The sequence below is a fragment of the Mustelus asterias genome, chromosome 9 (assembly GCF_964213995.1).
Source record: "Mustelus asterias chromosome 9, sMusAst1.hap1.1, whole genome shotgun sequence".
Classification (NCBI taxonomy): domain Eukaryota; kingdom Metazoa; phylum Chordata; class Chondrichthyes; order Carcharhiniformes; family Triakidae; genus Mustelus; species Mustelus asterias.
The window spans coordinates 84086143-84112195 of record NC_135809.1 but is presented as its reverse complement, the minus strand read 5'-3'; the positions used below and the strand labels follow the sequence as shown (position 1 = coordinate 84112195).

Below are 26053 nucleotides of genomic sequence, written 5' to 3'. Positions count from 1 at the left end.
GCTATGTTACAGCGATCCGTTGCTGCAAGCTAGTAAAATGAGTATTAACATAGACTCCACTTACAGGAATCTGTTCAGTCTGTATCCAGCCTCTGACGAGGATAGGATTGCTTTTGGTGCAGTTAACTTGTATAGATGAGATTTGGTCCTTTGATTACTGGACATTCTTTCAGGACGTTATCTCCTGGCTTTTGCTGTGCTGTCTGCTTAAGAGGGTATATATGCAAAATCGGAACTAAGGCGAATTTAACAAATCTACACTAGTTTCAGAATGAAAATGAAATTTCCATTAGCAGATCTGGCTATTACAGCAGAAATCAAAACTTGAAGAAAAATAATGGGTAAAATAATGGAATCCCAGGAATACCAAAGGGAGAGTTAATAGGTGCTTCAGGTGTGATTTAGTATGATTATGTGTTGAACCAGCCAAAGCAAAGAGGCAGTGTCCTCGAAATGACACACGATGAAGAGAATTCTGAACAAGATGGTGATCGCCACCTTTGTGTGCGGCTCCATCAATCTGTGCGTAGATCCTTGTTACGCAAAAACCAAGTGTCACTATGTGTTGAGCTTCTACCCATCCTCCGTGTTGCAAAGGATGGATCTGGCCAAACTGCTGCGGAACGCTCCAAGTGGTTGGATCGTGCCGTATCACATAGAATCCCTACAGTGCAAAAGGAGGCCATTCAGCCCATCAAGTCTGCGCCGACCACAATCCCACCCAGGTCCTATCCCCGTAACCCCACCTATTTACCCTAACTAGTTCCCCTGACACTAAGGGGAAATTTAGCATGGCCAATCAACCTAATGCACGCATCTTTGGACTGTGGAGGAAACCGGAGCACCCGAAGGAAACCCACGCAGACATGGGGAGAACGTGCAAACTCCACACAGACAGTGACCCAAGCCGGGAATCGAACCCGGATCCCTGGTGCTGTGAGGCAGCAGTGCTAACTACTGTGCCACCTTATTGCCCCAACCACTGTGCCACCGTGCTGCCCCTATCTCTCACCTGTCTCTCGTGGAAACATTTATACCGAGAAACACCTTTTACCACAAGTCCATCAGGCAGTGTCTTGTACATAACGTTCTATAAACTTTATGGGAAAAGAAGGTGGTAGATCCTGTTGGGTGGTTCCCGGAGCAAGGTAATTTGGTAGAATGCCTCATCACTAAAACTTTCAAAAAAGCACTAAGCTTAGCTGGTGGTGAGAAAGACATTCCCTGTTAGATCCTTCCTACACACCCGGCGTCTCACCCCATCTGCATACAAAAAACCATAGAGTCCTCTCTATCTCTCCCTGTGTTCTGTTGGACTCCAATCGCAGCACTGGCATCCAACAGAAACCTCTTTTAATTCAGCGCAACTTCCCTACAGAAGAGAGACACTGACCTCAACAGCTGGAAGCTAGCTGTAACGCGGGCTGGCCTTCCATGCCCGCTAGGCTCCCTATTGTGCATGAGGTCCGCCTGGAGCGTGAGCTATGCTGGTAACCATGGTGATGATGAGCCAGCACAAAGTTTGAGCTCTGCCCCCTCATCAGGAACAAGCATGAAAGGATCACAGATTGTAAACCTTACACCTGAATGCGGACCTGGTTGAATTTGGCCCCCCTTGCACTCACCTTAGTCCCACATCACTTGATACCCTGACCTAACAAAGATCTATCAATCTCCATTTGGAAATCTTCCATCGAACTTATCTTTGGCAGACAGAGTTCCAGATTCCCACCACCGTTTGTATGATAATTAACTATTAGCTTACAAATAGATCAAAATGAAGCTCCATATATTCAAGTTACAGAAATACTATTGTATTCTGCCAAGGTTAAATTGACATTGCCCGTCTGCAGTCAAGAGAACCTTCGGAATTGACCTGTTGCCTGGGAGTGCTTGTTTCGGAGAGAACTTTTTTTGTTTTGGAACCAACTCGAGCAGTTTTGGAGTTGACCCACCTGCAGCATTGCCAGGTATTGGATTTAGGTGTAAAAAGACCAGCCAGTGGGTGAAGAGGTGCCAGCAAGACATCAACAGTGCCAGCAGCACCAAGGGAACAAAAGTCAGTGTATAATGCAGATTAAAAGTGTGCCAAGGTGGAGGAAAATACTGATATCCTGGCAGTAGTAAGCAATAAGGCCACAAAATGGGCAAACCAGTGATAAGATTGTTCATGATTATATTCAATCTAGACTGACAAGCACATGCATATCTTAATTATTATCAAGTTGTCTGTTCTGTTTTCCTTGCATGACCTATAGTTTGACAAACATCTTAAAATGTATATTTATATCTGCAATTATGGGTAGGATTTTCTGGCCATGCGCACCCCGAAACCGGAAAATTCCGCCCGAGGTCACCGGATCTTTCCATAGTCCGCCTGCCGCCCGCTACGATTCCCGTGGCGGGAAGGACAGGAAAATTCGCTCCCTACCATAGAATCTACAGTGCAGAAGGAGGCCATTTGGCCCATCGAGCCTGCACCGACAACAATCCCACCCAGGTCCTATCCCACTACTGTAACCCCACATATTTACCCTCCTAATCCCCCTGACATTAAGGAGCAATTTATCATGGCCAATCGACTTAACCCGCACATATTTGGACTATGCTTTACATTCAAAGAAAAATAATTAATTTATTAATGTTTCTGATTATATTCTGTGGAATGTAGTTTAATTTAGTTCACCGAATAAGCCATAAACATAACTTTTCTGTGGGAAGGAGAGAGGAAGGCTTGACAAGTAGAACAGCCCAATAGTGTAATGGATTTATAATCTGGGTTCCAACTGCTAGTTAAAGATTTATAAAGCAGTTTTTGTAAAACAATAATAAAAGCTTCCTTAATGCTTAGTCAGATGAATAATTTTTAATATTTTATTGATAGCAAAATAGGTTTCAGTACAAAGGACAAGCGAGTAATGATATCAATGTAAGTATTAATCAGTCTTTTGTACCAAGCCCAAGTAAAATTCTAAACGATGTCCTTCAGTTGTCCTTTGAAGGTATCTTTACCAAACCTCCTAGCTATGGGCAAAGTTTCCTTCAGAGTCATTCATTTCACAACAGATTTCCTCCAGATCATCATGACTGTGCTTATCCTCAAAATATATCCCTCCATCCCCATTCTTATCCATTCTGAGGGACCTTGATGGAAGTCACATTTTCCAACAGTGTGTCATTTTTAGGAGGTGGAACCTTTTAACAATTCCAGAATATTTGCATTAGATTGCTGTTTGAGCTTCTCCATTTCGACTATGAACTTACATTCATGCAGTATTTATAAAAAGGAAGCTGTCCAAAATTGTTTCACTTGTAATCGAGAGACCCAGAGCGATGCTCTGGGGACTAGGGTTAAAATCTCACCAAGGTAGATGGTGCAATTTGAATTCAATAAAAATCTGGAATCAAAAGTCTAATGATGACCATGAAAACATTGTTGATTGTCGCAAAAACCTATCTGATTCACTAATGTCCTTCAGGGAAGGAAATCTGCTGACCTTACCTGGTTTGGCCTACATGTGACTGCAGAGCCATAGCAATGTGGCTAACTCACAAATGCCCTCTGAAGTGGAGGGCAGTTAGGGAGGGGCAATAAATGCTGACCCAGTCAGCAATGCCCACATCCCATGAAGGAATAAAAAAATAGAACACCACCACCTGCACAAGCATCCTGACTTGGAAACATATCGCCGTTCCTTCACAATCGCTGGGTCACAATCCTGGAACTCCCTCCCTAACTGCACTGTGGGACTACATGCACTGCATCTCTACCACACTGACTGCAGCGGCTCAAGAAGGCGGCTCACCACCACCTTCTCAAGGGCAATTGGGAATGGGTGACAAATGCTGGCCCTGCCAGCGGTGCCCACATCCTGTGAAAGAATAAAAAGAAACTTAAAATGAGAGGGAAAAAAAAGGCTCTGAGGTGACAGGTTAAAGGTCAGCAGAAGTGACTGAAAGCTTGGTTGAAGAGATGGATTTTAATAACAGTTTGAAAAGGTGAGTGAAAAAGTCGAGAGCTGGAGAGGTTTTGGAAGAGAAGTCAAAGAGGAGGGCTGACTCAACTGGTGGTTCTATCACCAATTGTGGAGCAAAAGGAAGAGGTCCAATTAAAACCTAAACTTTCAGACGCAGAAAGAGTCTTTCTGGGTCTTTTAAGGGCGGCACAATAGTCAGCACTTCTGCCTCACAGCACCACAGACATGGGTTCAATTCCAGCCTCGGGTGACTGTCTGTGTGGAGTTTGCATGTCTCTCCGTGGGTTTCCTCCGGATGCTCCAGTTTCCTCCTACTGTCCGAAAGATGTGCGGGTTAGGTAGATTGGCAATGCTAAATTGCCCCTTAGTGTCAGGAGGATTAGCACGGTAAATACGTGGGATATTTGTTGGTGCAGACTTGATGGGCCGAATGGCCTTCTGCACTGTAGGAACTCTATGCTTCTATGGAATGAGAATGCTACCAAACTGGCTGTTTGCACTTAAGACAAACAGGTTTCAAGATATCCCACATTGATTGTCAGCTAGTTTTACTTGGTTAATTGGAGACTTGTGCTCCCTTTGTTTGGCAGTTCTGTCCTATTTGTGCCTATGAATGATATCAGATCAATCTTAATCCACAATCTTTCTTCCATACTTTCCACGCCTCTTTCAAAGAACTGCAACATTATAGCATAAAACCTGAGCCACAAAATAGAGTTTAATTGTCTTACTGAAGAGAGATCATTGAGAGAGATTTTATTGCCCACGCTTGATGTTCTATTGGGTTTCGCTCTATTTAGTATGACCTAGATAATTGTTTACTTGACTGGAAAATGACAAAGACTTGGAGAGGTCTATATCTCCGTGGTCTTTACTTCCTTATAATTTGGGGGTCGGTTTAGCTCAGTTGGCTAGACAACTGATTAGTGATGCAGAGCAATGCCAACAACATGGGTTCAATTTCCATACTAACTGAAGTTATTCATCTAAGCCTGCCTTCTCAATCTTGCCCCTCGCCTGAAATGTGGTGATCCTCAGGTTAAATCACCACCAGTCAGCTCTCCCCCTCAAAAGGGAGAGCAGCTTATGGTCACCTGGAACCATGGCAACTTTACCTTTTAATTTGATAACAGTTATTCTGACCCATTTCCCAATCCAGAGTAATGTCTCAAGTGACTTTTGAGTGCTTTAGGACACAAAGGGTGGTGGTAGAAGGCTGTTTGAGTGACTGGGGGCCAGTGTCCAGTGGCGTACTTTGTTATATAACATAATGATATTGATGATAAAGTGCGGGGAATGATAAACAAGTTTGCAGATGACACCAAGATTGGTAGGGTAATTAACAATGAAGAAGATGATCATAGATTACAGGAAGATATAGATGGGTTGGTCAGATGCGTACAGCAGTGGATGATGGTATTTAACCTGATAAGCGTGAGGTGATGCACTTTGGAAGAAGTAACAAGATAAGGGAGTATTTAATGAATGGCAGGATACTTGGAAGCTCGGAGGAACAGATGGATCTTGGGGTACTTATTCACAGATCCGTGAAGGTGGCAGAGCAGCTGAATAGAATAGTTAAGAAAGTATATGGGACATTTGTTTTTATCAGTCATGGCTTAGAGCGTAAGAGCAAGAAAATAATGTTGGAGCTGTAGAGAGCATTGGTGAGGCCACATCTGGAGTACTGTGTGCAGCTCTGGTCACCTCACTATAGGAAGGATGTGATTGCACTTGAGGGGATACAGAGGAGATTCACCAGGGTGTTGCCTGGAATGGAGCATTTGAGCTATAAGGATAGGCTTGGATTGTTTTCTCTCGAGCAGAGAAGGCTGAGTGGGGACATGATTGAAGTGCATAAGATAATGAACGGTATGGACAAGGTGAGTAGAAAACAGCTGTTCCCCTTGGTGAGGGGTCAATCATGAGGGGGAATAGTTTTAGGGTGAGGGGCAGGAGATTTAGAGGGGATTTGAGAAAAGATGTTTTCACTCAGAGGGTGGTGGGAATCTGGCATGCACTGCCTGGGAAGATAGAAGAGGCCGGAAACCTTTAAAAAGTATTTGGATGAGCACTTGAACATCATAACATTCAAGGATATGGGGTAAGTGCTGGAAAACGGGATTAGTGCGACTCTAGTGGGAGTTATTGTCAGTGTAGACTTGATGGGCTTCTCTGCGTTGTACGACTCTGACTCTATGCTTAAAGAATTCACCAGGAATATTCCAGGATGCCATCTTGAAAAATAACTCAATCTGTGTCTTTATTCAGGTTATGATAGTTCTTTTGATCGTAAAATGATATTTTCTGATGAAACCCTAAACAGGCCTCAGTAAGGGGGTAAAGCTGATACCCATCTTGACCTGTAATCTTATCATCTTCAAGCACATCTAGATATTTGAGCATCCAACATAATGAACCATTATATGGTACGGAAATATGGCATTCATTGTTCACTGGCAAGATCCCAAATTGGTCGTCCAGGGCAATTATCGTTTCAAATGTCCTTTGGATATTCACCTGGAAATCCTTGGAAATAAAGACACATTGTTTGAATGTAGGCTAATCTTCAGCTTCACGGGAGGTCACCAATCCTCGCTTCCCTCCCTCTGCCAATGGCAATAAGCAAAGATTCCACATGCAATAGAACAATGGTGACAAGGTCTGGGACAACAATCTGATCTGAAAGAATGTACATGAGGCTGATTCATTGCCTTGGGGAGACTGTGAAAATGGATAACCTTTGGATCCACTTGCCAGAATATTGCCAGATGTCTGCAGAAGATACTTTCTTTCCATGGCCAGCGTTAAAGTTTATTTATTAGTGTCACAAGTAGGCTTATCTTAACACAGCAATGAGGTTACTGTGAAAATCCCCTAGTCACCACACTTAATAGCTCAAATGCTCCATCCCAGGCAATATCCTGGTAGCTACCTCTGTACCCCCTTTAGTGCAATCACATCCTTCTTATAGTGAGGTGACCAGAACTGAACACAGTACTCCAGCTATGGCCTAACCAACATTCTGTACAATTCCAACATTACCTCCTTGCTCTCATACTCAATGCCATGTCTGATAAAAAGAAGTGTCCCATATGTTTGGCACGTCTTTTGGAGAGTGGAAGGAAGTCGGAGCACCCGGAGGAAACCCACACAGGCACAAGGAGAACATGCAGACTCCGCACAGACAGTGACCTAAGACAGGAATCGAACCTTGATCCCTGCCACTGCAAGGCAGCTGTGCTAACCACTGTGCCACCATGCCACCAATGAGGAGTTGGTCAGGAGATCTGAAGAATAAGTTACTTCATTAGGTAAAGTCAGTGCATATCTGCAGAAAATTGACTCTTAAAGAACCCACCACGGTCCTGTGGACAAGGTCCTTCTCTAGCTTAAAGGGCAGGAGAGCCCAGTTAGATTGTTGCATCATTTAGTAGCAGCTGCCACATTATTCCAAAGGGGAAAAGAAGACTTGCTGAGGACTCAAGCAACTGTCTGTCACATCCTTCAAGCAGTTTGTGTTCAAACAAGGTGTTAAGGGCAGTCATCGGTGAATGTTATTCCCAGGGGATTCCTTATCTAATCATAGAATTTGACATCAAAGAGGCCATTCAACCCATCATGAGTGTGCCATCCCTCTGAAAGAGCTGCTCTTTTAGTCCTATTCTCCTCGTCATTAGATATTTTCTGCTTCAAATATTCATTCGCGTCTCCTTTAAAACCTATTCTGATTCTGTTTCTGGATCCTTCATATCTCTGTCCTCTAACTTTTGCCATTTAGTGGACCTGCCTAATCTTCCTCCCAATATATATCACTTTGTATTTTGTTGCGTTGAATTTCACAGAACATCTATTTACCCTCTCTACTGACTTGTTTTATGTTCTCCTGAAGTTGTTTATAGCCCTATTGCTCATTCTTAGCTCTACTCTTTGTAGCTGTGAGATTTGGGATAGACGCATCAATTCAATCCAATAAGAGACTCAAGGGAAACTTTGTTACCCAGCGAATGGTGAGAAAGTGGAAGCTAGTATCACATTGACTAGTTAAGCCAAATAGCATTTCAGGGGAAGTTAGGGTTAGGACATGAGTGAGTAAGAAATGGAGGTTCTTCTGATGAGTTTAGATGAAGCAGTTTGACAAGGCTCATGTGAAGTATAATCCCAGAATGCTCTGGTTAGCCTGTTTCTGTGCTGGAAAATACTGGCCCAGATCTTCCATTCTTGGGATGGCGATATCCTGGAGGAACTCCGGAAGATGCTCTTGGATGTCCACATGCACTGTCTACACAGGAACGGGCCAGGAAGTCTCATCTTCTGTTGGGCAATTCCATTGCATTTGGTATCTGAAATTAAGGTTGAACTAAGGTCACTGTCTGTGCGGAGTTTGCATGTTCTCCTCGTGTCTGCATGGGTTTCCTCTGGTTGCTCCAGTTTTCTCCACAGTTCGAAAGACATGCTGGTTAGGTGCATTGGCCATGCTAAATTCTCCCTCAGTGTACCCGAACAAGCACTGGTGTGTGGCGACTAGGGGATTTTCACGGTAACTTCACTGCAGTGTTAACGTAAGCCTACTTGTGACGCTAATAAATAAACTTTGAACTTTAAACTCTGATTTTAAAGTCAGAGAATTGGGATGATTCTGACTAACTTAGCCAAATAGTTATACAGGAAAAGACAGAAGGATTAAAACCAGTTTTATATCCTGGGTAAACATACTACTGACATTACACCCTTTCCCTCCATCCCATTGTGCAAAGTGCCTCAAGTTTAACATAATGTCCGACAATGTTGTTCTTTTTTTCCCAGGACCCAGACACTGGCACTCCATGTCACTCTTCCATTCCCTTCCTTTCATCGTTCACAACCTACCTTCTGATTTATCTTGTCTTCTCTATTACTGTTTCCAACTTTGATGGTGTCAGGCCTGTTTTTTTTTAGTCCAAGACCATGATGGTGGCACAGTGGTAATATCACTGAAGTAGTAACCGTGAGGCCCGGGCTAATGCTGTGGGAACAAGGGTTCACATCCCACCACGGCAGCTGGTAGAATTTAAATTCAGTTCTTTAAAAAAAAACTCTGCAATTATAAAGCTAATCCCAGCAATGGTGACCATGACAACTATCATCAAGTGCTTTAAAAACACATCTGGTTTACTAATGTCCTTTAGGGAAGGAAATCTGCTGTCCTTATCTGGTCTGGCCTATATGTGACTCCAGATCCACAGCAATCTTAACTCCCCTCTGAGCAAGTCACTCAGTTCAAGGGAAATTAGGGATGTGGCCACATCCACAAAAGAACAACAGTGACAAGTTTCCCAAAGTGAGGGTGGCGAGATATTGGCTGCCAGCAGGATCTTCCAGTCCCGCTGAAGCCAGTGACAATTTGCATGTCTCACCAGCCCCACCACAGGGGGTCAACTTCAGCGGGACTGGAAGATCCCGCCGACTGGAAAGACTGGAAAATCCCACCCAACATGTGATAAACTTTTTCCAGAAACCTTGGTAGGGATATTGTATTAGTTGAAGAATTTGTTCCAGTCAGGTTGGATCATTTAAAGGTCGTAGCTTTGAGACTGCACCGGGCTATTTTCTACCACACTAAAAAATGATTGGGAATTTCATGGTTCTTTTCATCCTGACGCTGCCCACAGACCCTCTCCTGCGACAAGTCTTACTGCCAATGTATTTTAAGGTGACCTAAGAGTTGTGCCAAGGGTGAATGTCACATGAACTGGTCCTGGTTGCTGCTGTCATTGTAGAAAGACTTTTCAATTGCTGTTGTCATAGAATCTCTAAAGTGCAGAAGGAGGCAATTCAACCCATCGAGTCTGCACCGACCACAATCCCACCCAAGCCCTATCCCTGTAACCACACATATTTACTCTGCTAATCCCCCTGACACTAAGGGGCAATTTAGCATGGCCAATCAACCTAACCTTTGGAGTGTGGAAGGAAACTGGAGCATCCGGAGGAAACCCACGCAGACACGGAGAAAATGTGCAAACTCCACACAGACAGTCACCTGAGCCCGGAATTGAACCTGGATTCCTGGTGCTGTGAGGCAGTGGTGCTAGCCACTGTGCCACCGTGCCACCGTGCCGCCCCGTCGTGGGCGGAGGAGGAGGGAAGGGGTTGTTCAGGGAGGGGTTCCCATTTTTACCTTTTTGCATCAGGCCAGCCTTTAAAAATGGCTTCCCAATCTTTAAAAAGCTAAGTTGCTGGCGGGACAGGGTCCTCCAGATGCTGTGAGGCCCACTCCTTGCAGTCATTTTTCAATCAGGCTAACAGTACAACAGAGTTGGCTGCTGTTGAGGACGGTGGCTTTGGCGTCTTTTTTCCCGCCCACTGTGACACTCACAGACCCCATGGACTCCTTGTCCTCATTTACATTGGCCAGATGACACCTCCTCCAGGTTTTGAACCCTGATCGCTTGAGCTTCGCGCTCTCCTGGGACACTGGGCAGTTTCGGGCAATGTGGCCCATCTTCCGACAGTACCAGCGCTGAGCTCGCTTTGTCCAACAACGAGACTCCGTGCAACCTTCACGGCCACACAGACAACATTCCTCGGCCCATGACTAACTCTTCAGCAGCTCTGTCACCTTGTGCACCCTCGCACTAGTACCGAAGTTCACTGCCTCCCTGTCAGCCCATTCCACAATCTCCAACACCCTCTTAAACTCCAGTTGCGGCTCTGCCGGCAGTCTTCACTGAATTGCTTCCTGTTGGAGGTCACACAGAAGCTGGTCCCGTAGCGCATCGTGGAAGAAAGCCCCGAAGTCACAATGTTCCACGGGGCTCTTGTGGTTAGCCACAAATTTGATAATGGTTTCACCCTCCATTTGTTCTCGCTTGTGAAACCAGAAACACTCTGCAATCAACAGCAGTTTTGGCAGGAAATGCCCCTCCAATACCGTACACATCTCCGGAAATGGCTCCTCCATCAGTTTCTCCGGCTGCAGAAGGCTTCTCAGGATGCCAAATGTTTTACTTCCCATTACGCTCAAAAAGTCCAGCACAACGGGCTTGTCCGCCACCCAATTCACACTGACAGAAATACCTAAACATTCAGTGTAGCCCGCCCACGATTCAGCTTCTTCGTTGTAGACCCCGATTGTCCCAAATTTTCCCACATTTCATTTTGCCGGTGGTAGCATTTTCCCCACCCCTGAACTAGGCCCGAAACCTGCTTTTCCTGTGCTGGCCCCTGTGCTCAGTATTGCAATCACCCGACGACCAAGTCTTCCTCCAATCACTCACAACCTGATGCCAGCGATGGTCATGGAGACCAACTTGCAACCGTTGACAACATCCGAGTCTGTCCACCTCGCTGTTTCCCATGATGCCCTCTTAACCCCGTCATTTTACCAATCCTCTGAGGATTTCCTTTTTTTTTACTGTGCGCTGTGGATCTCCAGCTGGTCCGTGTTGAAGGTTCTGACCCTTCACCTTACGAGCCGTCGAACACATCCCCTCCTGGTCGCCAGTGTTAAATTCCTCATACTGAGGGGTCCCCTCAAGGACTACTCCACAGCCAAGTGTCAGGGAACATCGATCTTCATTGAGATCTATTCACTCCACACTCCAAACAACAACTGTCCTTTCAGGGTGGTTCCCAGCCAGCTCACCCCACACCCCGGGTCACATGACCATTCCCTTAAAGGGACTACGCCCCAACATATATAACAGAAGTCATCTACCTTGCCAGGTGCACACTGCCTTTGTGCCATTGTAAAAGTAAACATTCTAATTTCTCACTGTTGGGGATCTCAGCTTGGAAGATGAACATGAATCCAGCAAGTTGGCCTTTCAATCAGCACTCATGATGCACTGATGCACACAAAAGGGTTTTCCAGCATTGTTGATAAGGAAGCTCGACCTACCTTTAACGCACTTTCAAGTCCCAGGAACATAATTGCTGAAGTTCAGCCTGTCTGTGGCCTCATGTTGTTGCTGGTGGGTCTGGTCATTTCCGCCCACAATGTCTAACCGCCTCGTCCAGTCTAACAACCTTTTCTCCAGCACCACCCTCCTCCACCCCAGCACTTTCAATTGCAGTGCTCTTTTCTAATTAATGAAAAGTATTCAAATAAAATGGAGGGAGAAAAACAGTTCACTCAGCTTTAAAATAAATCAGGCCCTGTCATTTTTTTTTACCTTAGTTGCTTGCAGCAGTGTCCATTCAGATGAGTTACCTTCAGTTCCCAGAGCCTCCAGGACAAGCTGGGAGGGTTGATGATTCTTTTCAATATTCCGTTATAACCCGGAGATCTCCCACAAATTCAGTCAAACTGCCGGGCGAACAGTAAGAATTTGAGGGGGGGAAGTCACCATGACTTGTCAGAAGAAATTATTTTTGAGCAGAAAGAGTGAGTCCAGATTTCTGAGGGGATTTTCACTGTAACTTGCAGTGTGAATGTAAGGCTAATAAATAAGCATGGCGGCACAGTGGTTAGCACTGCTGCCTCACAGCGCCAGGGACCCCGGGTTTGATTCCCAGTTTGGGTCACTGCCTGTGCAAAGTCTGCACTTTCTCCCCCTGTCTGCATGGGTTTCCCCCCACAGTCCAAAAGACGTGCTGGTTCGGTGCACTGGCCATGCTAAATTCTCCCTCAGTGTACCCGAACAGGCGTCGGAGTGTGGCAACTAGGGGATTTTCACAGTAACTTCATTGCAGTGTTAATGTAAGCCTACTTGTGACACAGATAAATAAACTTTATATTTTTTTTCATATTCAGATAGATTTTCACTCAGACATATATAAATCTTCCTGGAAATGGGGTATTTAACTGCTGCTCGAAGCAGGGCTGAAGGGAAGGACTGTGCTGGGAAGAGGAGGAGAAGCAAAGGGACAAACTTTTTCAGCACTGCTTAATGTTTTTAAAAAGTTGTGTAAAAAAAAGCACATGAAAATCTGAAGGATTTCGAGGAAGGATGAACTCTAATGAATGCTTCTTAGCACCTATTTTCATTGTAAATACCCTCAGTATTTTGACTTCTTCAATGTTGGTATCTCTGCGTTAGAAGATATGAAGCAACTTTCTTTTACTTCCTTGTTAGCAGGTGGGGAGGTGGGTGCAACTGTATTTCATTCCCCCATAGGTTGAGACTTTGGGAGACAAAATGCAGCTGTTTTTTTTATTTCCCCCATGAGCAGATGGGGGGGAATGTGGTGTACCTGCATTTTACTCCCCCCTTAATATGTTGAGAGACATGGTACGACTGCATTTTATTTCCCTATTAATAGGTGGAGGGAACAAAAACAGAGAATGCTGGAAAAACTCAGCAAGTTTGACAGCATCTGTGGAGAGAGAATAGATCCAAGGTTTTGAGTCTGGCTGATACTTCAGAGCTCTGATGAAGGGTCATCCAGACTCGAAACCTTGGCTCTATTCTCTCTCCACAGATGCTGTCAAACATGCTGAGATTTTCCAGCATTTTCTGTTTTTGTTTCAGATTCCAGCACCAACAGTATTTTGCTTTAATATAGGTGGAGGGATGTGGTGCATCTGTATTTTATTCCCCCCTCAATAGATTGAGAGACATGGTGCGACTGTATTTCTTTCCCCTTTCCAAAGCTTTGGGGAATGTAAGTGAACTAATCACAGTATTGTTTTTTCACTTTTCTACGCACCTAATTCCTTTCTTTTGCTTTCCAGATTTCTTATCGTTTTGGTTTGCCTCATCTTCAGTGTCATGTCGACAATTGAGCAGTACCATTACTTTGCCAATAGAGCTCTTGTTTGGATGGTATGTAAACACCACTATGATAATGTTGTTATCTCTATGCATCGGCTCTGGAACCTTCCAGAACGTTTACTGGGTTGCGTCACTGTCTGTGAACACTGCTATTCGTTGTTCCTTATTGGCATTAGAGGTGTACACACAACAATGGCTGCATCTTGGGGTCTGTTACCATAACGATTAAGTTGATGCGATGTGTGAAAATGTTGGGATGATGATGACCCATCCAAGTACTGGAATCAAATCACTGAGCTTCTGACTGTTTCTTCAGTGGTGGTTGGATGTGCTGTGTACCTTTCTGTAGTGCAGCTCTGAACGTCTCGGGACGTATAATTGAGTCAGTGATTGATTTTAGTTTCTCCTTTTGACTGGTTATCCAAGTGCTCACAGTAACTGCCTAACTGTTGTACCTTTTTTTTTTTAGCACAAATCTACTCTCATTCGTAAAGTATCTGAAAGAGCATTGTAGCTCCAGCAGGCTGATTTTTTTTTTATTTCAAAAATATACTTTATTCATAAACAAAACTCTCAAATAAGACATTGCAAACGACAGATCCAAAAGTTACAAACAGTGCAAAAAAAGAATCATTTTTACAGTACAATACAGTGCTTATTTACAAAACATTACATTCATTACATTTCATTACTTAAAACTATGTACATACATCAGAGTTTACTGTGTGCCGTTATTTTTCAGATTGGCACTCAGTTACGCAGGCCGAGGGTATTCTGCAGTTACCCGGCCCTCGGTCTGTGCTGACATTTAAGTTAATCTTCTGCTTTGTTGACTGACTCATTGCTGTGAATCTGGCTGATTGTTGGGCACTCAAGATCAAACAAGTTATTTTTATGTGCTGGTAACTGTACCGATATGAACGTGTGTGTGTGCTGGGAACAGTACCCAAACTTTTATATGTGTGTGCATCAGTAACTGTACCCAAAACTGAGTGTGTGCGTCAGTAACTGTGCCCAAAACTGAGTGTGTGCGTCAGTAACTGTGCCCAAGTGTGTGTGTCTGTGTGAGTAACTGTGCCCAAGTGTGTGTGTGTGTCAGTAACTGTGACAAGTGTGTGTGTGTGTGTGTCAGTAACTGTGACAAGTGTGTGTGTCAGTAACTGTGCCCAAGTGTGTGTGTGTCAGTAACTGTGCCCATGTGTGTGTGTGTGTGTCAGTAACTGTGCCCATGTGTGTGTGTGTGTCAGTAACTGTGCCCAAGTGTGTCTGTGTGTGTCAGTAACTGTGCCCAAGTGTGTGTGTGTGTGTGTCAGTAACTGTGCCCATGTGTGTCAGTAACTGTGCCCAAGTGTGTCTGTGTGTGTGTCAGTAACTGTGCCCAAGTGTGTCTGTGTGTGTGTCAGTAACTGTGCCCAAGTGTGTGTGTGTGTCAGCAACTGTGCCCAAGTGTGCGTGTCAGTAACTGTGCCCAAGTGTGTGTGTGTGTCAGTAATTGTGCCCAAGTGTGTGTGTGTGTGTGTCAGTAACTGTGACAAGTGTGTGTGTATGTGTGTGTCAGTAACTGTGACAAGTGTGTGTGTATGTGTGTGTCAGTAACTGTGCCCAAGTGTGTGTGTGTGTCAGTAACTGTGCCCAAGTGTGTGTGTGTCAGTAACTGTGCCCAAGTGTGTGTGTGTGTGTCAGTAACTGTGACAAGTGTGTGTGTGTGTCAGTAACTGTGACAAGTGTGTGTGTGTGTGTGTGTGTGTCAGTAACTGTGCCCAAGTGTGTGTGTGTGTCAGTAACTGTGCCCATGTGTGTGTGTGTCAGTAACTGTGCCCAAGTGTGTGCGTGTCAGTAACTGTGCCCAAGTGTGTGTGTGTGTCAGTAACTGTGCCTAAGTGTGTGTGTGTGTGTCAGTAACTGTGCCCAAGTGTGTGTGTGTGTGTGTCAGTAACTGTGCCCAAGTGTGTGTGTGTGTGTCAGTAACTGTGCCCATGTGTGTGTGTGTCAGTAACTGTGCCCAAGTGTGTGTGTGTGTGTGTCAGTAACTGTGCCCAAGTGTGTGTGTGTGTGTCAGTAACTGTGCCCAAGTGTGTGTGTGTGTGTGTGTGTCAGTAACTGTGCCCAAGTGTGTGTGTGTGTGTGTCAGTAACTGTGCCCATGTGTATGTGTGTGCGTGTGTCAGTAACTGTGCCCAAGTGTGTGTGTGTGTCAGTAACTGTGCCCAAGTGTGTGTGTGTGTGTGTCAGTAACTGTGCCCATGTGTGTGTGTGTCAGTAACTGTGCCCAAGTGTGTGTGTCAGTAACTGTGCCCAAGTGTGTGTGTGTGTGTCAGTAACTGTGCCCAAGTGTGTGTGTGTGTGTCAGTAACTGTGCCCAAGTGTGTGTGTGTGTCAGTAACTGTGCCCATGTGTGTGTTAGTAACTGTGCCCAAGTGTGTGTGTGTGTGTCAGTAACTGTGCCCAAGTGTGTGTGTGTGTGTGTCAGTAACTGTGCCCATGTGTGTGTGTGTCAGTAACTGTGCCCAAGTGTGTGTGTGTGTGTGTCAGTAACTGTGCCCGTGTGTGTGTGTCAGTAACTGTGCCCATGTGTGTGTGTGTGTGTCAGTAACTGTGCCCGTGTGTGTGTGTGTGTGTGTCAGTAACTGTGCCCATGTGTGTGTGTGTGTGTGTGTCAGTAACTGTGCCCGTGTGTGTGTGTCAGTAACTGTGCCCATGTGTGTGTGTGTCAGTAACTGTGCCCGTGTGTGTGTGTGTGTGTCAGTAACTGTGCCCATGTGTGTGTGTGTCAGTAACTGTGCCCAAGTGTGTGTGTGTGTTGTTATCAAATCTGGTAGGGTCTAAATGGGGATTAGACAGATTTGAATTGTGGTTTTGAAGTTTGCGTTCCGAGGTTAGCATTGTTGTTTGTGAGGATTCAGGGGAATTTATTTTAATTCCTTTGTCAGTGTTACAAAGCCAATGCACAGAGTGGACAGTGCGCGCCCCTAACCCATCTCCTTGTTTGCTCCAAATCAATTCAAATTGAATCCAATTCGTAGTCCCCACAAAAGGGACTTACCACGTCCAAGCTGATAAGCACAGGGACTAAAGTTTATTTATTAGTATTCCAAGGAAAGCAGTAACCATATTTCCCTTAATGTCTGCTCTGTTTGTCTGCGGCAGCTATTGGGAATGTGATTAAAGCTGAATGCTGGAAAACTGTTTGCCCGGATTCTCTGCCTGCAGACTGCCATTCAAGCAGCCCAAAGTTCCCCTGAAGACACTCACTTTCTGTTCAAGAACTTTCCAGCCAACTCGCTCAACTGAAACGTGTGGGGTGTGGACAGAAGAAGGGTTGGGAATGAGTAAGAAATTCTCCCAGTCAGTGCATCAGAGAAACATTTCCTTTATGACATGCCAATCTGTCTATTTTGGGCAATCTAAGTTGGGAGTGTGAACGTGGTGAGGCAGACAAACCTGAAACCTCTTGCTAATCACTCCCACTTAGAGCACTGTGCTAATCTTGCCTCGCTGTGTCAAACCTGTCCGGGTTAATCCTTTCTGCTGGGAGGATTCCAAAAGGTGGGAAAATGTTCAACGGCAAGTGATGTTGGAGCCTGAGGCCTCTCCCCAGTCGCCGTTCGTCACACCAGAAGTTTCGGGCGTATGTTTCCTCATCACAGTTTTGGGTGTGGGGGGCGGGAGGGGAGGAAGAGGGTGGAAGTCACAGGCATTAATCATAGGCTTTGTGAGGGTTAGCGGGATGAGGTCAGGGTTTATAGCTGCATCTTGTGGGGAACTGCCATGAGGTGGGCCTGCCAGACCGCGCCTGAGCCACATGACGTGCTAATGGGCTGTTCCACGCTGAGGAAGAAGTTTCCCAAGCGGACACCTCTCCCTCATGTCGCCCTCCGTGATTCAGCCTTTCCACTGGAATTCTTGTTTAATTAAATTCTGGTGTGGTTTCATCATCGCCACCATCGTAAGATTACAGCAGTTTCCTCATGAACTGAGTCACTTAATTTAAAACTATAGGAAGCTTGTTTCAATGTGTTACATTGCCATTTTGCTATCTTCTTCATGTGGCTTAGTTTAAATTATCAGGGACAAACTGCCTTGGCCACTGCGTGTACAGGAGAACACCATAGAAAAGTTACAGTGCAGAAAGAGACCATTCAGCCCATCCTATATATACTGACCCAAGAGACTAGCTGCTCATGTTAATACCACTCCCCAGTGCTTGGTCTGTAGGTTAAGGCTGGTAAATATTGGAGAGAACTGTTCTTCATATAATGTGTTCGTGCTTTAGCCAGTGAAAGATTGATGGGGACCAGTAAGGTAGGCAAAGGAGAGATTCTTTTTTGTACTTTCCGTCTCTCGCGCAGTATTTTCACATCTGTTCCGAGCTGCTGCCTCACAGTGCCAGGGACCCGGGTTCGATTCTGGCCTGTGTGGAGTTTGCACATTCACCCCGTGTCTGCGTGGGTTTCCTCCAGGTGCTCCGGTTTCCTCCTACAATCAAAAGATGTGCGGGTTGGGTGGATCGGCCATGGTAAATGCACAGGGATAGGGCGAAGGGGAGAGTCTGGGTGGGATGCTATTTCAGAGAGTCGGTGCAGACTCAATGGGCCAAATGGCCTCTTTCTGAACTGTTCTATGGATTCTGTATAAGTGTCACAGGCAGGAAGAACCTTGCAAAACAGTAGTGTCAAGCATATCCTTTTTTTTTAGAAGCTCCTGTAATATGATCCTCCGGGACAGTGTAAGGAAGGACATGTTTGTGTGAGCCTCAAAGCTTTATAACTTTTTTTTTTGTTTTTAAAGCAATTTGTTAACCAAGAAACGGCCTCGTAAGCATCTGACCATGCTTGGTCCATTTGGTTGGTAATAAAAACCTTGGCTCCATCTGCAATGTATCCAGTCTCCAAAAGATGGCGATATTGCCTATATTTTTCAGCCTTTTCCTTCTCTGAAGCAGATAGTAATATAGGGATCGCCTTGCCAATGAATCCCACATCCCTTGAATAAATATATTTTTTAAAAGATCATTGCTGCTTGATAAACTATGATCAAAGGTTGAGCTGACACATTGGAGGCAGTGCGATGAATTTCAAATTCTACATCTGCCTTCACCAAGATGTGGAAAATTGTACACATTTTAGGTGTGGGAGTTGGTTGGAAGAGGGCCTTGGTTTTCTGGGTATTCAGTGAAAGGCCCATTTTCCCATATGCTTCAGAGAAAGAGTCTACCGTGACCTGGAGTTGAATTTCCGAGTGAGCGCCGCACACCAGTGTCATCTGCACATTGAAGCTCAGTGAAGCAAAGGTTTTGATTTTGAGTTGAAAGCAGCGTGGGTTGTGGGGTTCTGTAGATGGCCTCCACGCTTATGGATAATTTACTGGAAGTGGGCTGTGCTATTACTGTGAGGAAAATGGAGGAGAGTTAATGCAGTGACACAGCCTTGTTTGACCCCAGTCTTCACTGAGATTTGATTTGATTTATTATTGTCACGTGTACAGTATAAAGTGAACAATATTGTTTCTTGCGCGCTATACAGACAAAACATACCGTTCATAGAGAAGGAAAGGAGTGCAGAATGTAGTGTTACAGTCATAGCTAGGATGTAGAGAAAGATCAACTTAATGCGAGGTATGTCCATTCAAAAGTCTGATGGCAGCAGGGAAGAAGCTGTTCTTGAGTCGGTTGGTACCTGACCTCAGACTTTTGTATCTTTTTCCCGAAGGAAGAAGGTGGAAGAGAGAATGTCCGGGGTTCTTAATTATGCTGGCTGCTTTGCCGAGGCAGCGGGGAGTGTAGATAGAGTCAATGGATGGGAGGCTGGTTTGCGTGATGGATTGGGCTACATTCACAACCTTTGGTAATTCCTTGCGGTCTTGGGCAGAGCAGGAGCCGTACCAAGCTGTGATACAACCAGAAAGAATGCTTTCTATGGTGCATCTGTAAAAGATGGTGAGATTTGGAGACCCCCGAGTGGTTGGAATTCCGGAACACGGTGGGTTAGACTCCTGACATGGCTGCACAGCCTTACATCCCACATCTGGGAAGAAGAGCACAATGCGGAGGATGGGATCTCAGGAATACTGTGATTGTGACTATCCTCAATATAGGAGACAAGTCCAGTGGTAGTAACCACGGCAGAGTCTCCCTGCTGTCTGCCACAGGGGAGATCATTGCAAGGATCCCCCTCCATTGCCTCCTCCCTGTGACCAGAGAGCTCCTTCCAGAGTCGCAGTGCAGATTTTACCCAGCGAGAGGCAGCACAGGCAAATCCAAGAACCACGCAAGGATCAGCCTTTGACCCTGTCAACCACAAAGCCTTTTCGAGAACCCTCTTCAAATTTGGCTGCCTCAGAAATTTGCCACAATCCTCTGCCTACTCCACACATGAGCTGGGACCCTCACCAGTGGAACCACCGGGACCCTCACCAGCAAAACCACCGGGACCCTCACCACCGGGACCCTCACCACCGGGACCCTCATCAGCAGAACCACCGGGACCCTCACCACCGGGACCCTCACCAGCGGAACCACCGGGACCCTCACCAGTGGAACCACCGGGACACTCACCAGCGGAACCACCGGGACCCTCACCAGCAGGACCACCGGGACCCTCACCACCGGGACCCTCACCACCGGGACCCTCACCACCAGGACCCTCACCAGCAGAACCACCGGGACCCTCACCACCGGGACCCTCACCAGCAGAACTACCAGGACCCTCACCACCGGGAGCCTCACCACCGGGACCCTCACCAGCGGAACCACCGGGACCCTCACCAGCAGGACCACCGACACCCTCACCACCGGGACCCTCACCACCGGGACCCTCACCACCAGGACCCTCACCAGCAGAACCACCGGGACCCTCACCACCGGGACCCTCACCAGCAGAACCACCGGGACCCTCACCACCAGGACCCTCACCAGCAGAACCACCGGGACCCTCACCACCGGGACCCTCACCAGCAGAACCACCAGGACCCTCACCACCGGGACCCTCAGCAGCGGGACCACCGGGACCCTCAGCAGCGGGACCACCGGGACCCTCAGCAGCGGGACCACCGGGACCCTGCTATACGAGGTCAGAAGGCCAGGGTCAGAAAGGCAAAAACCTGCCTCTTGGACTCAGGCAAAAAGAAAATACAGTAACCGCTTCTAGATGAGTCAGAATAGGTTAATCTAGGTTAAAACAGAAGGAAAGGGAGCACATCAGGAAAAGGACACTATTTTCTATGAGTCATCAGGATTTACGACATGATGCCTATTTTCCAGCTAGCATTAGGATGAAGGGCCAGGTTTTTTGGGGTTGAAAGGCGATGGTAACCAGGAAACTTTTGGCTCTGTTTTTGGTCAGTGACATTCGATCTTCCACATCTAACTGCACAAATTGAAATTTCCTCCTGATGTCTTCATCTGAAGAATGGCCTGTGTGACAGGGCTGCAACTACAGCACTGAAGTGTTGGATTATTCAGTGGTGAGGGTGGAACCTGCAGCCTTTGGATCTGGAATTAAAAGTGCCACCAAGTGAGCCACGTTGGCACAGTTGAAGTGAAGTGACCCGGTCTCGGGCACAGTGATAGATGGGCAGTTGTTGTGGGCATGCCTATCTGTTGTAAGTGGGACAATTGATGGGCAGCCTGTATGGGGAGTCCTGAACAGAGTTCACAGTTCAGTGTGGTTCCAGCTTCAATCTGTTCTCTTCACCATATTAGCAACTCTCTGCTGGCCAATCGATTTGTTTTCAGTATTCCCTCAGAGCAGTGAAAGGTCAGCCAGCTCCCGATTCTGGGAACTATCCAACGCCCGGTTAGTTGGACATGATGTTTAAAGTTTATTTATTAGTGTCACGAGTAGGCTTACATTAACACCGCAATGAAATTACTGTGAAAATCTCCTTGTCGCCACACTCCATTTGGATACACTGAGGGAGAATTTAGCATGGCCAATGGACCTAACCAGCATGACTTTCGGATGGCTAGGCATCATGTCGTAAATCCTGATGACTCATGGAAAATAGTGTCCTCTTCCTGATGTGCTCCCTTTCCTTCTGTCACATTTTAACCTAGATTAACCTATTCTGACTCATCTAGAAGCGGTTGCTGTATTTTCATTTTGCCTGAATCCAAAAGGCAGGTTTTTACTTTTCTGACCCTGGCCTTCTAAACTTTGACCTCATATAGCCAGCAGACTCAATCATCAGGGGAAGCCAATCAGGTGGCCGCAGCACAGTAGGATGGCTTTTTATTGAAAAATATTCATAAAATATCTAGAAGAACATTACGAAACATTTCAAAGTAGCCATTACAGAGAGTGCGATGATATTTAAATTTTCCGCATGGGTCATGTTTTTCTCGGATGTGCTTCAATACAACTGTGATACCTGTAATATTCACTGCATAAATTCAACGTGAGTCATATAGCCCCAGGACGTTCTATACAATTTCCAGCCCCTCGGTGCACTTTAGCCGAAAAGTCCCAGTCGGCAATCTGCCAGGTGATTGGCAGAGGCTGCAGTTTGACACATATAATGACGTCAAGCCATGCTAACTGCTGAATCACCAACCCCACCCAATCTCCAGGAATTAGGAAAGATAGGACTTCCGTTTACTAAAGACATTTGGCGGTATTTCCTCTCCCCCACTTGCCGTGTTTCCTGGAGGTGGCCTGCCATTGGCCGCTGGAGGGATCTTTCGATCTTGCTGATGTCTACACCATTTTGGCTCGCCTGTCTGGCTGCCAGGGAACCCATCGTGAAGGGGGGGAGGGGAGGGGAGGGGAGAGGAGAGGAGTCACCACTGGCACAGATGGAAGACTTCCATCCTCGGCGAGCCAACTCACTCATTAACAATAACTGGGCTGATTTGTCCAATATTGATGATCCTAATCTGGTTCACATGACGACCAAGAGGAAGAACAAATCAGAATATAGCAGGAAATTTGCAGATGATACAAAGTTGGGTAGGAGGGTGAGCTGCGAGGAGAATGCAGAGATGCTTCAGCATGATTTGGACATCTGCATGGCAGATGTAGTACAATGTGAAATGTGAGGTTATCCACTTTGGTAGCAATAATAGGAAGGCAGATTATGACTTGAATGGGCGTAAATTGAGTGAGGTGGATACTCAACGAGACTTTGGTGCCCTCATGCATCAGTCACTGAAAGTAAGTGCGCAAGTACAGCGGGCAGTAAAGAAGGCAAATGGTATGTTGGCCTTCATGGCGAGAAGATTTGAGGATAGGGATGTTTTGCTGCAATTGTACAGGGTGTTGGTGAGGCCACACCTAGAGTATTGTGTGTAGTTTTGGTGTCCTTATCTGAGGAAGGATGTCCTTGCTATAGAGGGAGTACAGCGAAGGTTTACCAGGCTGATTCCTAGGATGGCAGGTCTGTCATATGAGGAGAGATTAAGTCGGTTAGGATTATATTCACTGGCGTTTAGAAGAGTGAGAGGAGATCTCATAGAAACTTATAAAATTCTAACAGGGTTAGACAGGGTAGATTCAGAAAGAATGTTCCCGATGGTGGGGGAGTCCAGAACAAGGGGCCATAGTTTGAGGATAAGGAGGTGAAGAGATTTTTTTTTCACCTGGAGTGTGGTGAATGTGTGGAATTCACTACCGCAGGAAGTAATTGAGGCCAAAACATTGTGATTTCAAGAAGAAATTAGATATAGCTCTTGGGGCTAAAGAGATCAAGGGATATGGGAGGCGTGGAAGGAGGTGGGGGAATCAGGATATTGAATTTGATGATCAGTCATGATCATAATGAGTGGCGGAGCAGGCTCAAAGGGCTGAATGGCCTACTCCTGCTTCTAGTTTCTATGTAATAAGACCTTGTGATTGGATCCAGTAGCTGTCAATAGAACCCTGTGCCAAAAATGGCTGCATTTGGGTTTAAACCTTTAATATTCCCTATGTTCCAACCATGACTATGACTCGAAAGTACTTTATTGACTGGCTGTAAAGTGCTTTAAGCCTTCTGGTAGCCATGAAAGGTGCTATACCAAAGTAAGGTTGCTTTCTGTAGTTTGGGTGTGAGGGGCATTGCAGGTGATGGCTGTCCTGTGTTTGGGTGTGAGGGGCGTTGCAGGAGATGGCTGTCCTGTGTTTGGGATTTGAGGGACATTGCAGGAGATGGCTGTCCTGTGTTTGGGTGTGAGGGAGATTGTAGGAGATGGCTGTCCTGTGTTTGGGTGTGAGGGACATTGCAGGAGATGTCTGTCCTGTGTTTGGGTGTGAGGGAGATTGTAGGAGATGGCTGTCCTGTGTTTGGGTGTGAGGGAGATTGTAGGAGATGGCTGTCCTGTGTTTGGGTGTGAGGGAGATTGTAGGAGATGGCTGTCCTGTGTTTGGGTGTGAGGGGCGTTGCAGGAGATGGCTGTCCTGTGTTTGGGTGTGAGGGAGATAGCAGGAGATGGCTGTCCTGTGTGTGTAGTTTTCACACTCTTTATGCCACTACACAAAACGAGTCAACAGATTGAACCGCCCTCCCATTGCCCAGCAAACACTGGAATGAAGGCTGGATCCCAAGTAGCCATGTTGCCTTGATTCAACACTGATTCAATGTATTCCTGGAGGATTCATCACGTGACTTGCCCCTACCTTCCAGCCATGAATTGACCAACACTTCCATCCTGTGACGTACTGCCTTATGTCAACTGGAAGGCAAAAAAGACTCATTTCCCAATTAGATGATGCTTGACTGTCAGCCTTTATTCCTCCCCCACCCCCAAATTTAATGTTTTTATATCTGATCAAGGAAAATGTTGGAATCATAGAATTTTACAGCGCAGAAGGAGGCCATTCGGCCCATCATGTCTGCACTGGCTCCCGAAAGTGCTACCCAGCTAGTCCCATTCTCCAGTCCTATCTCTATAACCCTCTAAATTCATCACTCTCAAATATGTATCTGTCTCTCTTTGAAACCTCTTGTGGAATCCACCTTCACCACTCTCCCAGGCAACACATTCCACATCCCAACGACTCTGAATAAAGAAGCTTCTCCTCATCTCACTCCTAGCTCTCTTGCTGAACCTCTTGAAATTGTGACCCCTAGTCACTTGCATACCAACTAGTGGAAACAGAATATCCTTCTTTACCCTGTCAAAATTGTTCAGAATTTTGAACACCTCAATAAGGTCACCTCTTCTTTGCCTCTGCTCCAAGGAGAATAAGCCCAATTTCGTTTCTTAAAGGGGGTGAGTGAATATCAGGTAAGCTCTTTCTTTCTTTCTTCTTGTTTTATCTGCGAGTTATCTAGAGGGGATGGAAGGGAAGGCAGTGCAATGTTCCTCCTGCAGAATGTTTGAGGTGAGGGTCGCCGTCAGTGTCCCTGCTGATTTCACCTGTGGGAAGTGCACCCATCTCCAGCTCCTCAAAAACCGCATTAAGGAACTGGAGCTGGAGCTGGATGAACCTCGGATCATTCGGGAGGCAGAGGTGGTCACAGATAGAAGCTTCAGGGATGTAGGTACTCCGAAGAATGAAGATAGATGGGTGACGGTGAGAGGGGCTGGGAGGAAGCAGTCGGTACTGGGATCCCCTGTGGTCGTTCCCCTCGGCAACAAGTATACCGCTTTGGATACTGTTGAGGGGATGACCTACCAGCGGTGAGCCGCAGTGACCGGATCTCCAGCGCTGAGTCCGTCCCTGTGGCTCAGAAGGGAAGCAGGGGGGAACAGGAGAGCAATAGTTATGGGGGACTCGATAGTTAGAGGGACAGATAGGAGGTTCTGTGGCAGCGAAAGAGACTCACGGATGGTATGTTGCCTCCCGGGTGCCAGGGTCCGTGACGCCTCGGACCATGTTTTCAGGATCCTTAAGGGGGAGGGGGAACAGTCACAAGTTGTGGTACACATCGGTACCAATGACATAGGTAAGAGAAGGGATGGGGATTTAAAACAGGAATTTAGGGAGCTAGGGTGGAAGCTGAGAGCCAGGACAAACCATGTTGTCATCTCTGGTTTGTTGCCGGTGCCACATGCTAGCGAGTTGAGGAACAGGGAGAGAGTGCAGATAAACACATGGCTGCAGGGATGGTGTAGGAGGGAGGGTTTCAGTTACATGGATAATTGGAGCACATTCTGGGGAAGGTGGGACCTGTACAAACAGGACGGGTTGCACCTGAACCAGAGGGGCACCAATATCCTGGGAGGGAAATTTGCTACGGCTCTTCGGGGGGGTTTAAACTAATTTGTCAGGGGGATGGAAAACGAGGTGTAGTCCAGAAGCCAGTGTTGAGTGTAGTGAGGTACTGAGGAGGGTATCAAGGTCGCAGGAGTGTACCGGCAGACAGGAAGATGGGTTGAAGTATGTACTTCAATGTAAGGAGCATCCGGAATAAGGTAGGTGAACTTGGAGCTTGGATTGGTACTTGGGACTACGATGTTGTG

At 46.2% G+C, this 26053-nt stretch overlaps 1 protein-coding gene across 1 annotated transcript in view; it reads left to right on the top strand.

The window, feature by feature from the left end:
* LOC144498780 (potassium voltage-gated channel subfamily KQT member 1) overlaps positions 1 to 26053 on the top strand; it is a 709444-nt gene that overhangs the window by 153704 nt on the left and 529687 nt on the right. The window contains exon 2 of the mRNA XM_078220448.1: positions 13636 to 13726. Coding sequence (XP_078076574.1) covers positions 13636 to 13726 — 91 coding nt within the window. The remainder of the gene's footprint in view (positions 1 to 13635; positions 13727 to 26053) is intronic.